Source organism: Chaetodon auriga, chromosome 18 (assembly GCF_051107435.1).
Source record: "Chaetodon auriga isolate fChaAug3 chromosome 18, fChaAug3.hap1, whole genome shotgun sequence".
NCBI lineage: Eukaryota > Metazoa > Chordata > Actinopteri > Chaetodontiformes > Chaetodontidae > Chaetodon > Chaetodon auriga.
The window spans coordinates 4,410,162-4,424,995 of NC_135091.1; the positions used below are offsets into that span (position 1 = coordinate 4,410,162).

Consider the following 14,834-nt stretch of genomic DNA (forward strand, 5'->3'; position numbering starts at 1 on the left):
ATCTCATCTAATCGAGCGTCAACGCCGTCGTTTTGAAAGCAGGCTGCTGTAACGTGCAGGTATGTGTGTGTTTCATCATCAAACCGATGAGCACTGAGTGGCCGTTTGTCAGCTACAGCATCACGTGACGCTGCGTGTTGCTGCCTCTGATGATGAGTGACCCCCCGCGGCCTCGTGCGCGTTCGTCTATCGTAACCTTTCAGCTTTATTCCCGTTGGTCTACGAGGCAAACACCGTCCCTCAAGGAGGTCCCGAAACTGATGTTTTATGTGGGCCTTTGGAGCCGATGTGCTGGCTGCTCCAGATCAAGGCCTGAGTGCCCCGAGGACGCAGGAACAATCCTTTAATTGTTCCTCTAAACAGGAAGTGAGCGCTGAGAAAGGGTGCGGTGGGGATGCAGTTCAGCGGGTTCAGCTCAGGAGAGAGAGAGACAGAGAGAAGACAACGAGAGCGAGAGAGAGAGAGTAAATAGGATTATATTATAAAACTGAGGAATATAATGCAGACAGAAGGAGAGTGGAGCGTGTTTGGTTTGGAGATACAGCACAGAGGGTCAGGTTTTCAAATTAAAGCCAGCTTTCCACTTCAGCACTAACTGTTAGTCTACAGCGCTGACTTGACGTACAGTTTATCAAGCCTATGGAAGCCTCTCGCTAGTGGAAAGAAGTATTTAGATCATATGTTCAAGTGAAAGCAGCAATATCAATCTCACAAGTAGGTGAATCCCAAATTTAACATTTTCTTTAACTAGCAGTACAAAAGCATGAGCAACAAAATACACTCGAGGAAATACACTCATTCATTTTGTGGAGTAAAGTTATGTGAGAAGATCGATAGCAAGTTTAACATCCAGGAGCCGGTTAGCTTAGCTTAAGGAGCGGAAATGACGGGAAACAGCGTCTGTGAAATGATAGCAGCACCTCTAAAGCTCACTGAAAGCTCACAGCATGTTGATCATTGAGGTGCTTGTTGGTGGATTTTGACACCTCTGGACGGAGGCAGGCTACATGTGTCCCTTTGTTTGTAGTTCTTATGCTAAGCTAAGATACAGGGATGCTAGCTGTAGCTTAATATTTAATGGATGGACACAAAAGTGGTATCAATCATCTCACCAAACACTCAGAAAGAAAGCAAATAAACGTATTTCCCAAACTGTCAGACCTTTCCTTTAAAGCATTAAAAGTAAAAGTACTGCAGTAGAATACCGCCTGCCACACAGTTTTATGATATTACTGGATTACTACTACTGATACTCCGCTGTGTATAAAGCTTTGAATGCTTCAGCTGGTTGAGGTGGAGCTATTTTTGACTTTAATCTGCATCATGCATCATATGTTTGAGGCTGATTTTGTGTGTTAAATCTTGACCTTGAATGTAAGCAGCTCTCAGAGCGAGTTAACTGCAAGGGGGTGAAAGTAGAATATTTCCGTCTGAAGCAGTGAAGTCGGACCATAAAGTAGCATAAAATGCAGGTACGAGCGGCTCTAAATCATCAAACAGACGAACCAAACAAACAGGAAAAGTTGGCACCGTTTGATTGACAGGCATCGACCGGGGCGTCCAGCGTGCGACGCTGAAGCGGCGAGCGCTCCACTTCAAAAGAGACAAATTTAGAAATACTCACGACCTCACTGCTTACTAAAATTCGAGAGCCTCACTGGCCCAGATGTAAAACCCCACGAGTCCTCCGGAGCATTTCCATGACCTAAAAACATTCTTCCGTTTTGCTTTTCAACGCTGGAGAGAACAATCTGGTTTCCACTCTCACTGGGCACAAAACCGCCATCTCACGTAATGAACGTGTGAGACGGTTTGGTGGGAACGCATTCGGCCGAATTCCTCCATAAAAAAACACAGAGAGGGAGAAACACACATGGGAGGACGAGGAGGGACGGCGGCGTAAATCCAGGAGGAAGAGACAGTAAAAGCGAGAGTGTCGGGTCGTGACAGTTCTCTCCTCCGTTTGACCCCGAGGTCGCGCCTCCCCGCTCCTGTTGACCTTTGACCTCATAAAATCCTAATCAGCCTGTTACATGGATCGTAGACAGACCACACACACAAACACACTGACGTAACACACACACACACACACACACACGTATACGCGCACTGTAAGGGAAACTCCATATGTCGTCACCGGTTTGGAAACCATCTGGGACGCTTCAGCAACAAGATTTTCACTTCCTGCGGCGAAACTCGGGCGTCGCCGCGCCCCCAAATCTGCAACGTACAGACCGCCATCGGGTTTACGTGCTGCAGGAGCGACAGAACGAAGCAGGCTCAGAGCAGAGAGACTGAAGACGGAGACTCTTCGATGCACAGAGGAAACGGAGGAGCTGCTCACAGCTGGAACATATTTAAATTAATGGTGGTTGGTGGCGAGCAGCTTGGAAAACAAAAAATAAGTATTAAATCTTAAAGGAGACATTTGGTGTCTATTTGTTTAGTTTAACTGGAAGTGACAGCCCAGAGTGTGATTCATGTCACATATTCTGTCACAGCACACAGGCGCTCAGTGAAACCTGCTGTTTGTGTGGACTTCTGATTTATGTGACTTTCACATGTTCATGCTGCATGTTTTTCACATTTTTCGAACTCTCTGATGCTCCAAATATTTAATTTATATTAATTTTCGAATGAATTAGGGTTGCTGTCATTTTGTGCTCACAACCAATCATTAATCAGGTTTCTTTAATTCACATAAACCACTGAAAATGTCGTCGGATTGTGTTTAGAAAGCAGCTGCTTCTGCTCATGTTTTCCAGATATTTAGATTATTAATGAGTTTATTAAGTTGACTCTCTACATCGAGCATCAGATTCTCCTGCAGAAGTTATTTCTACACTTGGTCGCTGTCGTCGTGGTCGTGAGGGAAACTTGGTCATTTCTGTCAGCATCTGGACCGGATCATCTCATTAGAAGGCCTGGACCCGACTCGTGTTGCTACGAGATATCAGCCAAAATCCTGCTCGCTGGATGAGAGTGTGTTTGTTGCCAGGCAACATTGGCTGATTGAGCAGCCCATCAGGAAGCTTTGCTGCTTTCAGGGATGCAGATGACTCACTGATGACAGACCAATCTGCACTCATCTGCTCAGGTTTGAAAGCAACACTGAAATAAACTAAAGGGTCAGATTCATGCAGCCCCCCCCCCCCCCCCCCCCCAGCTTCCTGCTTTACTTGATTACAGCATCACTTCTGTCTGATTACATTAAAACAGTAAAAGAGTGATTAACTGCAACATAAAAGCAGAATTGTCCAGTGGAAATCACACAGTCTAAATGCAGACATTGATGAAAATGGTGTCTGCACTGAACTGTGACTAATCTTAATTTGTCGCTAACTTCTTTTTAAGGGTTTGTTATTAGATTAAAAAATAAAGACTGCCTTGTTAAACACTGAGAAGTCCATTGCCATGAATATTCTGCAAACTGAGCGGGAGAACGGAGCAAATTCACTGCAACGAGCATCATTTTAAATCACCTACTAACCCATAAAAAGTGCTGTAATTAGGCCAGTCGAGAGCATTTTGGGGGGGGGGGGTCCACTCTGTCGGGCCTCATTCGAAGCTTCAATGGCGCAGATCATCTTCTGGGTCTGCTCCCTCAGATCAACACTGATCGACCGCGACCGTGTACTGTTGATGTCATGCTTACTTCCTGTTCTGAGCAGCTAAACGCTCGTCAACCACAGCTCACAGAGCCAAAGTCAGACGCAGCCCGACACACATGCACGAATCATCTGTGTGTAGCTGCTCAGCGGTGTTACATGTTACACGTTACAGCCGCTCGGTGAACGATTTCGATCCTTTGCTCTCTGTGAACATCAACAGCCTCCACATCCGACCGTTCGCCTTCAAACTCTTACTGCAAATAGTTTATTCAGACATCATGGAGGCGGCCGGCGGCTCACCTGGAGGAGAGCGAACCGTGTGTGAAGTCCTTACTGCCCTAATGTTGTAAAATCAAAGTCAGAATTAGAGGCACAAAACCCCAGCAGGCATGTGAGGGACACATAAAGGCGGGACGCGGCAGAGAGGTTGTAACATCGTGAGTTACGACTTTGAACTTTGGCGGACCCCGTGACCTGGTCAGTGTTTTCACTCTTAGTGCCGCCCCCCCTTGACCTCTGGCCCCTCACCCCACGACCTCGCCAATGAGCCATTTCTGAAACCACGCCCCCTTTATGAGCGTGACTGACCCTGACCTCGAAGTGAACCCGACGCTGCTCAACAAACACACAGAGCACAATCAGGAGAGCAGTTAAGACCCTCTCTCACATCAATAGGCAACGCACCAAGCCAGCGGCGGCTCTTTCAGCGGCATCGATCACGGCCGTGGGACGTGAAGGAAACAATCGGCCGCTTTCCATGAGGCTCTCCGGAGGTCTCCGATGGTGAAACGGACCAAACAGCATCTGGCTTAATGTTAAAGGACAATACTGAAACGCTGGACCTGACTGCAGCGGACAGTGGGAAACGGGGAAATGCTTTATTTCCCAGAATTAATCCAAACAATGTGAACAGCAAGGATTAGATTTGGTAATTTAAAAAAAGACTGTCTGAAACCTGATGGCTGCACTTCAGCATAATAAAGTTGGTGATTTGGTGTCATTTTGATTCTATTCCAATGGTGAGTGGAAAAAGCCTTTAATTCAAACAGAAAACACGATGAAAATGATGTAAAATGGACAAATCGAGTGTCTGTTCGACTCCGATGTTGACGCTGCAGCACAGTGATGTGATGGCTTTTTTTTTTTCCTGCATGAATAGAAAAGTGGAAAACCCTTCAAAACGTTACACAAACAAACAAGCGAAAGGACAAAAATGGCCTCTTTGCCTGTTTGCTGTTCGCTTTTTGGTTTGTTTACCAAACCTGATGTTAACCAGCAGCTTAATAGTCGTGTGCTTTGGTATTGTTTTACGATCGCAGCTGAGGCACTAGATCTTTGGCAGCCTGCTGACAGAAAAATGAAGAGCAACAAAGAGGTTTTTTTGAAAAAAACAAAAAGGAAATAATTGTATTTTACTGTATTTTACTTCTGTATGTTGTGCCAGCCGGTCCTAACCTGTTGCATGCAACACTGTTTTGCGTTTTCGTTTCGTTTGTGACTCTAAAACAATGAAAAAACTGTTTTTTCGGTTGTGGTGGACACAATCGCAGATATATCGCATGTAGCCGATGATGATGATGATCATAAGCAGAGGTTGTTTTGATGGGAATCACTGGTCTCACACTGTGTTTTACCCAGCTGGACAAAGCTACATGCAGGGGAAATTCAGATGAATGTGGCCCTCACAGATTCTCTTATCAGCCACATCAGCTGTCCTTCTGTCAGAGCATCCCCAAAAGGGTCGACGGTTAACATACTCATGCATGTCTTTGCTGCCAGTGGAAAGAGTTGGAAACACTTTTATCTCAGCTCCCATCTTCCCCCGAACAAACAAACAAGCAAGCAAACAGAGAGCCCACAAAAATGAACTCTGTCCAGTCTAATCAAACTCACTTTCAGATGTTTTACCGGCGAAGTCTCCCATGTGTTCAAGCCCTTGGCATAAAGCCACCAGAAAACATTAAAAAACCGAATAAACCGCTATTTCGCCTCTGCTAACGAAAGGAAACCCTGCGAGCAAACAATGAAACAAACCTGCCATGAAATAAGCTCTTGGTGGCAGGAACAGCTTGTAACACTTTTAAAGGAAAAGCTTCGACAGACTTCACACATTTGCATACGAGGCACCACGTGCGCACACAAAGAAGAAAAAGTTCAATCACTTACAGGCCGGACATGGCAGCTCTGGAGCTGCACGCCTTCCTCCCTGGCTCTCTTTCTCTCTGTCATCTTCTCCGTCTGCCTCTCTCTCACCTCCTCCTCTTTCTCCTACACTCTCCTCGCTGAGTGTCCCCTCGGACACACTCGCCCTCAAGTCTTCTTCACCCGCTGCCTCTCTGCTGATTGGCCAGCGGCAAAGTGTGTGATTTACTGACTCCTTCACCAAACAGATGTTTAGGTGAGTTTCAACAACGCGCGCACACACACACACGCACACACACACACACACACACACACACACACACACACATACACAGTGAGTGGTGGTGTAGAGTTATGTCTGGTAGCCCTGGGGGTTTAAGGGCGATGATGACACACACACACACACACACACACACACACACACACACACACACACACACACGCAAACCCAAGCTAGTGTTTCCATGTGTGTGTGTATCTGAGGTGTGTACATGCACTGAGGTCAAAGGTTAGGTAAGCCTCCGAGTTGACAAGGCACTGGGATGTGTTCGGGTCAGGACCTCACATACGCACACACAGGCGCACACACAAAAAAAGTACACATCACTGTGAAGAGCAGTTACACAGCGAGTCACAGGGGACAGTTTAGAGTTACAGAAAGACAAATAAAGCCACGCTGACATAATGTCTATATACTGAGTGTGTGAATTAGGAGGAACACTAACGCTTTTCAGTCACTGCTATGATGCCTGAGTCCAGTCAGAATTACCCACAGCTGCATTGATTCAACCCACATCGAAACTTTTTTACTCACTAGAGGGCAGAAGAAACACAATCTTGGGTTATTTAAAAGCTGTTATGGCTAAGGCGTTAGCAAATGTGGTGACGGTGTTAGCAAACATGGCTAAGGTGTTAGCAAACATGGTTAAGGCGATAGCGACCATGGCTAAGGTGTTAGCGACCATGGTTAAGGTGATAGCGACTGTGGCTAAGGTGTTAGCAAACATGGCTAAGGTGTTAGCGAACATGGCTAACGTGACAGTGAACATGGCTGAGGTGATAGCGAACATGGCTAACGTGACAGTGAACATGGCTAAGGTGTTAGCGAACATGGCTAACGTGACAGTGAACATGGCTGAGGTGATAGCGAACATGGCTAACGTGACAGTGAACATGGCTGAGGTGATAGCGAACATGGCTAACATGACAGTGAACATGGCTGAGGTGATAGCGAACATGGCTAACGTGACAGTGAACATGGCTAAGGTGTTAGCGAACATGGCTAACGTGACAGTGAACATGGCTGAGGTGATAGCGAACATGGCTAACGTGACAGTGAACATGGCTATGGTGTTAACAAACAGTTGCCTACAGGGAATGGGAATTCCAGGCCATTCTGTGGCAGAGCCACCATTTTAGGGTATCACGTACTAGCTGTCATTATCTTTCACCGCTCATTTGTCATCTGTCAATCATTCATCACCAGAAATGTAATAAAGTATGAGTGAAAGACAAACGTCCATTCAAAGAGAAGCTCTAAACGGAGGCAAAGGAGCGAAAAAACATAATTTAAGTTAGGTAATGATAGGGTTAGGGTAAGCTAATGCTATGCTAACTGAATGCTAACAAATTGTCTACCAGCAAAATAAACAACATTAGCCGACCTTTTTGTCTGACTGTGTACTGGAGTTTATATCTAACCTTTATTGGTTAGATGGCTTGTAAATAGAGCTGATTGATTGATTAACTGATTGATAGAAAAGAAAATTAAACTGCAGTTATTCTGATAACAGACTAAATGTTCCACTTTTCAAACAAAAGCTTCAAACATTTTCCAGTTTTAGCTACTCAAATGTGAGAATTTTTACCCTGATACTGATTACTATTACACTACCCCTTTGCTGATGTAACACTGCAGATCTCCCTGCTGTGGGATTAATAAACGATTATCTTATCTTATCTTATCTGCATAGACAAACAAATACATTAATCAATCAGCATGTTAATCAGTGATGAAATTAATCGTTGGTGGCAGCTCTACAAGGGAGCCATAAAACACTCGCTGATGTGAACAATGCAGGTTGTAAAACGTTTGAAACAATCATCTTTACAGACGTTTTATGAGGAACATAAATTCATCTCACACGATGCGTTCAGGGGACGAGCGCCGACTGGAAACGTGACTGTTTGTTTAAAAGTAAGGCTGCTTTTAATTAGCCTGTTTGTAGTTCTTTCGTTCATGTGTCCATAATGCCACACGTCAGTCTTCCCCGATCAGATCCCCTTACAGAAAGTTTCAGAGATCACGTGACCGACTCGCGCTGTGGTCCCGCACATCACAGCGAGCGTCTGGAGGTCAAACCAAAGTCACGGCAGAGTGTGCGTTTGCCGTGTGACTAAATCAAATCAGCACAACGCGAGCTTAATGCAGCGTTTCTTCCTAAAGGGCACACCCTGTGATACATACAGTACTCTGTAGCCCCGCTCAGTATTTATTTTCTTGGCTGTAACTTTAGACGTGAAGTGAAAAGATGCCAGATTCTTCTGTTTTTTTTCTTTTTTCATCCCAAAATGGAAAAGACTTTGCAGAGTTACCAGGTTTCCTTCAGACAGCAGCGTGGTGGGATATTGATGGGGGTGTTAACAGCTGGCTGCAGTTCAGCTGACTGACAGGACGCACACACACACACACACACACACACACACACACACACACACACACACACACACACACACACACAGAAACCTGGAACTGGTTAACCTCTGATCTGTCACTGATTTCAGCTCATTCTCTCTTTCTGTCAAACTCACACACACACACACACACACACACACACACACACACTCAGTTTTCCTCTCTCTTCTTTCACTCCCTCTCTCTGTCGATATCTGTCTCTTTTGTCACTTTTTTCTTTCCCTTTTCTCTCCTATCTTTACTTTCTTGCCTGCCTTCATTCCTCTCTGTCTCTACACCCTCTTGTCATTTACTTTCCTTCCCCCCTCTTCTTTTATGTCTTTCTTCCTTCCATTCTTTCTCTCTTCCCCCTCATCTGCAGCATTTCTGCTCTCCTTTTCCTTTTCATTCATTTATCTTCCTTTATTTTACTTGCTCAGCTTCCCTCCTCTTTAATGGAAAGTGCATAAGCTCATTTACTCAAGTCTTGTACTGTTACTGATACTTTATACTTATACTTCACTACATTTCAGAGGGAAATATTGTTCTTTCTGACCCACAAACCTTTATTTTACAGCTGATAGTTACTCTTAACATAGACACTTTTTCTTAATGATAAGCTCATGACATACAATACATCGTTAAAGATTAAACCAGAGGGTCTTTATGGCTTTTGACATCTTACAAAAAACACTGCCTCCTGTCACGGTTCAGAGGTCCGTGAGTTCTTACCAAAGCATGATTTCCCCTCCAAAACTACTCTGATGATTTCATTTAAATAACTGTTGGAGGCCCAAAGAGGTAAAACTCTAACATTTCATTTGCGTAGCTGAGCTTAGATTTTCCTCTTCCCTCTCCCATTAATTGTCTCACAAGTCTTCAGATTTATCTTGGGACCCTTTGAGGGCTGGGAACCACTGGACCAAAATAGCTAAATGCAGTCTGTAAAAAACATAGCTGGAAATTTTACAGTAACTTGCTGGATGCCACTAAGTATTTTTTCAATTTCCATTCTTCAATAAGCAGTGATGCTTCAGTATTAACAATCTCTGTACAATGATATATAAGTTACAGTACTTGTGATTTTGATACATTTAGTTTATAATACCTCTACTACTACTTTATTTGCATCATAGATTTGTTTCTTTGCTCCTATTTTACTTTCTGCTGCCTCTTGTTTACTCTACTGTTCAAGTGAAATTTTGGTATTTTTCAGCCTTGATCTGAGCCTCATGTCTAAGTGACAAGGCTTGAAATTGGTTCAGTATTGAACGAGACCGCTGCAGGCGTAGACATGAAATGGGCTGCAGTCTTATCCTTTGGGAAAATCTTACCTCGCAGCCCACCACAGAACACACAGACTGGAGAGACACATAAAACTCACCAAAGCCGTCTTGCTTCGTCTTTCTGTTGTTTCAGTAACGACCAGCGCTGGTTTCATATCTAACAACTGGTTAGATATGAAAATGTTCTGCTTCTACACGCTGGATTCCCCACTGCCTCTGTGAGATCTGACCTCCCTGTCGCTCCTATCCAGATATTTTCACATCTAACTCTGTGACTTAAGAGTTTATTTCAATCAAAGCAGAGCTGAAACACTGGAAAGACTATTCATGACGGTTCTGGTGAGTTTTATTTTGTGTCTGTCAAGGCTGAAGTGTTTTTCGATGATCTGCGAGGTAAAATTAGTGTTTCTGTCAATGGAGTCTGGTATAGCGGTTGTTTCTGGTTAAACAAAACAAGATCTTACTCTCTAACAAACAGGTGTTTTTCTGGAGGGATGCTTTGCATAATGTTCTCAGACAGAAGACAATCTGAGCCTCTCAGCAGCAAAGACAAACACTTTCAGTGGACGTACATTGATGGTGTGTAAATATCCAGAATGATAAAACTCTGTTTCGTGGCTGCTGGCTGCGGTGCTCTCGCTCAATACTGGACCAGTTTCAAACACTGTTGTCCACATTAGTCACTTAGACACAAAAACATGAAAGGAAACCAGAGTCCAAGTCTAAAAATACCAAAGCCTCCCTTCAAACTTCCCTGTTTCTCTTTCTCCTGTCTCTGATTCTTTGTTATTTTCTCTTTCTTCACATGAATATACATTTCTGAGGACAGCCGACCGTTCAGTCTCAGTTTCTTTCACTACACTCATGCAAATGAAACACTTATGGCTTGAATGTAGGTGATGAGTCAGTGAGTGAGAAGATAGCGTTGACAGGAAGTCACACATGCTCTACCTCCATCCACAGCACCTCCCTCTCTCTCTTTCTGCCCAGCTGTCGCCTGCACATGCAACAGTCTGCAGCCTGAAGACAAGCTGGTACCAGTTTGACCAACTGGAGTTTGGGTGTGGCTGCTTGTGGTTCAATTATGCATGAAAGATGTGTGTTTTTAACCCATGGTCTTGCAGATCTGGTGTCGGTCTATCAGCCTCTCTCTCTCTCTCTCTCTTCCTCTCACACACTCCTGCTCTATTTCACACACTCTCACATCCTTGTGTGCTTCCGCCAGCCTGTCTGTCAATCAATGACTTTCTCTCTGCCTCTCATGACCACACACACTTCCTGTCTCTCTCAGTCATTCTGTCTTTGGCTCCTCAGACACACACTCTCATGCATCTGCAGACATGAACCCACGCACGCCAGGCTACACCACAGCAGCACAGTATTTTCTCTGGTGTGTTGTAGTATGTTCTCTACACAGTACTGCCAGATATCAGTGTTTTATGAGTGCATGCATGTGATAAATACTCGGGATCAAAGAGTGATGTAGCTATTAATAACTGATCACTTTGTGGCAGCAGAACAAGTCGGAGTTGTTGAATGTAAATCCAATATTTACTCTCTTCCATCTCTGTTTTTGGTCTCCACCAACTCCTGGTGGAGATACAGCGTATGTGTTCAATTATGTTCACCAGCTAGTCGTTAACTTCACCACTGTCTGCGGTTTGGTGCTTTTCAGGTAACACACCGTGGGTTTTTGGAGGCTTTGCACTGAAAACAGCTGCAGCCCAAAACGACGCTGAGGGGAGCAGTGAGGGTGAACAGAAACCTTTAAAGTCACTACAAGGAGTTTTTAGCTGGTTATGAATCAGTCTCAATTAAATGCTGATGCCTCTGTTTGACATACAAATAGTAAATGAGAAATAGAGACTCATACGGGGAACGCCGACAACACGATCATCATATTACAGTTATTAATCTTAAGTAGCCACAAACGGACACAGAACTTCTTCAACTTGCTTTCAAAACAAACAGACTCACAGCAGATCAAGATCTTTACGACACAAGCGACAGTGACGCTTTTGTCCACAGGGGGCGCCAGAAACATCACAAATTCAAAGGTCCTTTCAGTTGCTTGAAGTCGTGGCAAAAACACAACAGCAGGATGATAAAAGGTGCAGAACTGCAGAGTCGGGTGATGACGCTCTGTGGGCTCATCGCTTGGTTTTCAGAGTGTGGTTGACACTAGTGGAGGTCACACCAGCGGGCCTGCTGGGTCCACTTCGGTACACTTCAGAGCAGTGACTCCCAGCCATGAGTGTTTTGGGGGTGGGTGCTTCTACTGTTAGCAGGGGGTAAGTGGAAAAAATGTGGAGTCGTTCAGCTAATTTTTTTCATTGTGACTTTTTAATCTGTGTTTAGGAGGAAAAAAAAGAGCCAAACAATGAGCCAATACAATGTGGTGCGAGATGATCTCAGACTATATTCATTGCCACAATAACCAGTAACCAGTAACCCACACAGCGCTGCACACCACGCCTCAGCTTCCCACGAACCTGAGTCAGCTGTACCATCTTAACAACACATGCTGTAACTGTGCATAAAAAGCAAAAAGGGCCAGCAGCCAGGATTTTGGAAATCCTGTAGTCATGACTCCAAATTCCCCTCGCAGGGCCACACCCACTGAAGACATTTTTGCCCGGCCACCAGCCAAACTCTGATAAATTATCTGAGTATTTAAAAATAATTTCACAGTTGAATCTTTATCAATTAAACCAAATCAAAACTTTCTGTAAAGGTATGCAATGAGCCACGCAAATGTCAGTATCAGTCTTTATAACTGCAATATGTGTAAAATGTGAATGTAAACTCCACCTGATGTCATTAAACCCCTCAGATGTCCAGAAATATTGTTGAGGACATGACCCTGGTGGCCTCAATGAGAGCTCTGGCCTTGGTTAGCAAGCCAGCAAGCAGAAACTGTTCGCTAAAGGTGATGGACAAATGGCTGAAACATCAACCAACCAAACATAGAAGACTGAAAGCAGAACAAAGAGACCAAGCCTCGACATCAACACATTATCTCCTGAACGCTTTGATAAACACAGCCACAGTGTTTTCTGTGCAGTGAAAGAGAACAAAATCTGAAAAGCCTGAGAACCCTTGTGACAGGGCTGCGGGGATCAGACGAGGCTGGGAACCGCTGCTTTATAGCAATAAGTGCTGAAATGTACCACTGCTCCACTGGTGGACAATGCATGTCAACATCAACCAAAGCTGAATTCTTCCAAAATGACAAATGGTGCATGACAGCGATCTGCAGCCACTGAGAGCGAAGCGCCGTTTTCACTTTCAATGGCACACTGTCAAGTGTTGAGTAAATGTCACTGCAAAAAAGCCAAAGAAAATGAAAGAACACAATTCGTCTTTCAGCAGCCAGCTGAGTGTCTGTATGGAAGGGAAGTCCACTCCCTCCCAGTGTAAACAAACACACACCGCAGAGTCAAGAAGAGCGGGAAGACGGAGAAAACAAAAGTGTGCGATGAAGGCTGGAAAAACGTCAACACAAAGTGAAAATTCAACGACAGACGATGACAAAAGGAAAGCACTCAGACGTCAGCGGTTTGTTCTTTTACGGTTAGACTGGAAACAGACAAACGTCTTTCGGTGCATACGCGAACAAACGAAGTCAACGGCTGACGACGATTCATGGACGAGAACCAGAGGACGTCTCTGACCTCTGTCCTGTTCACTTACAAGTAATAATCTAGTTATTGTTTGATAATGAAAGAGATTATTTCTCTGTTTCAGTTTCTGCAGACTTCACCAAATCCTCAGAGCATGATGGAAAACCAGTCGGGCCAGTATGAACCAGAATGATTTTCTGTCATATCACATTTCCTCCAGTACTTCACAGGAGTATAACACTAATTCCTAATGATGTAATTAATCTAATTAACACGACCTGGATCCAGATTTGTGGTTTAAGACTGATGGATGGATTAGTCAATTCAAAATAATTCAAGTTCATTGAAGTTTTTGTAAAAATTGACACTTAATTATCAGTTGATGAGCTTCCCAGCTACGTTAAAACGCTCTCTGAGCAGCAGCAGCAGCAGCCGACCGGCGTGCAGCGAAGGAGCGAGCGCAGCGACTCAACCTGACTTCATTTTTAAAACAGCAAAAATAATCTTCAGTAGTTTTTTGTTATGACCGCTGTCTCATTTTATTGGAGTAAAATGAACATTTGACAAAAACACAGCAGAGTAAATATCATTTTTAGCGTACTGTATCTTGGTTGCTTCACAATACAAAGCACCCATCTACAGATCCAACTAAAAAGAATACAGATGCTCTCTGCAGACATGTCGGCCAATCAAACGTTTGCACGATATACTGAAGGACAAAGCTTTTGCAAAATGTGCTCACATGATAAAATTAAGATCTGTCAAGAAGCGTCTGAAGCGTCAACACGCGGCGTTTAATTCTGATTGGATCCAAAGAAAATAAAGGCCTCGGTGTGAGCGAAGCTGCACACTGACACAGACAGAGACCTGTTTCTCTCCCACCTCCATCTTCCAGCGGCTGAGCCATTCTTCTCTCTGTCTCCTGCTGATGTAGTACGGATCTCCAGCCTGGAAAGTCACTCTGGGAACTGGCCTCCTCCGCAGCCTCCCGGTCTCACCCTGCACACACACACACACACACACACACACACACGCACACACAGAGCTTGTTAGATGCTTGCTCTTAAATCTTCTTGTACTATGAGAGTGGGTTTTCTTCATTTCTGTCTTGGATGTGAAAACCATCAGAGGCAGGGTAGCGACTGGTTTTCTCACCTCTCTGGGGGAGTCGCAGTTTCTGTCGTCTGGCTCGTCTGCAGGAAGAGAAAAGTAACAGGAAATGGGCCATTTGTTCACGTTTAACAGGAGCTTTAATGAGGAGGTAAAGTCATGGTTTTCATCGCTTTGCCCTGGCATCCATATTTAAAGCCGAAATGTGTTCAAACACTGCAATCTGGAAGTTATTTGACCATTAAAATGTCAGGTAAACTGACAAGCAGTCCTGAAGACATCATGGCTGCCACTTTCCACATCCTTAAACCATCTAAAATATCAAAAACGTAGCTGCTGTGCACTGTTCTTGAATCAAAGGCTTCTGCACATAAACTACACGTTTTAA

General features: G+C 44.3%; 1 protein-coding gene across 8 annotated transcripts in view; it reads right to left on the reverse strand.

Annotated features, from left to right (window-relative positions):
- Window positions 1-14,834, reverse strand: part of dnmt3aa (DNA (cytosine-5-)-methyltransferase 3 alpha a) — a 47,449-nt gene that overhangs the window by 13,364 nt on the left and 19,251 nt on the right. For 6 of the 8 annotated variants that reach the window (XM_076756727.1, XM_076756730.1, XM_076756728.1 and 3 more), the window contains 2 exons: window positions 14,492-14,529; window positions 14,219-14,335 (listed from right to left, as the gene is read on the reverse strand). The exons of the other annotated variants lie outside the window; for them this stretch is intronic. In XM_076756727.1, coding sequence (XP_076612842.1) covers window positions 14,219-14,335; window positions 14,492-14,529 — 155 coding nt within the window. The remainder of the gene's footprint in view (window positions 1-14,218; window positions 14,336-14,491; window positions 14,530-14,834) is intronic. 8 annotated transcript variants of the gene reach the window in all.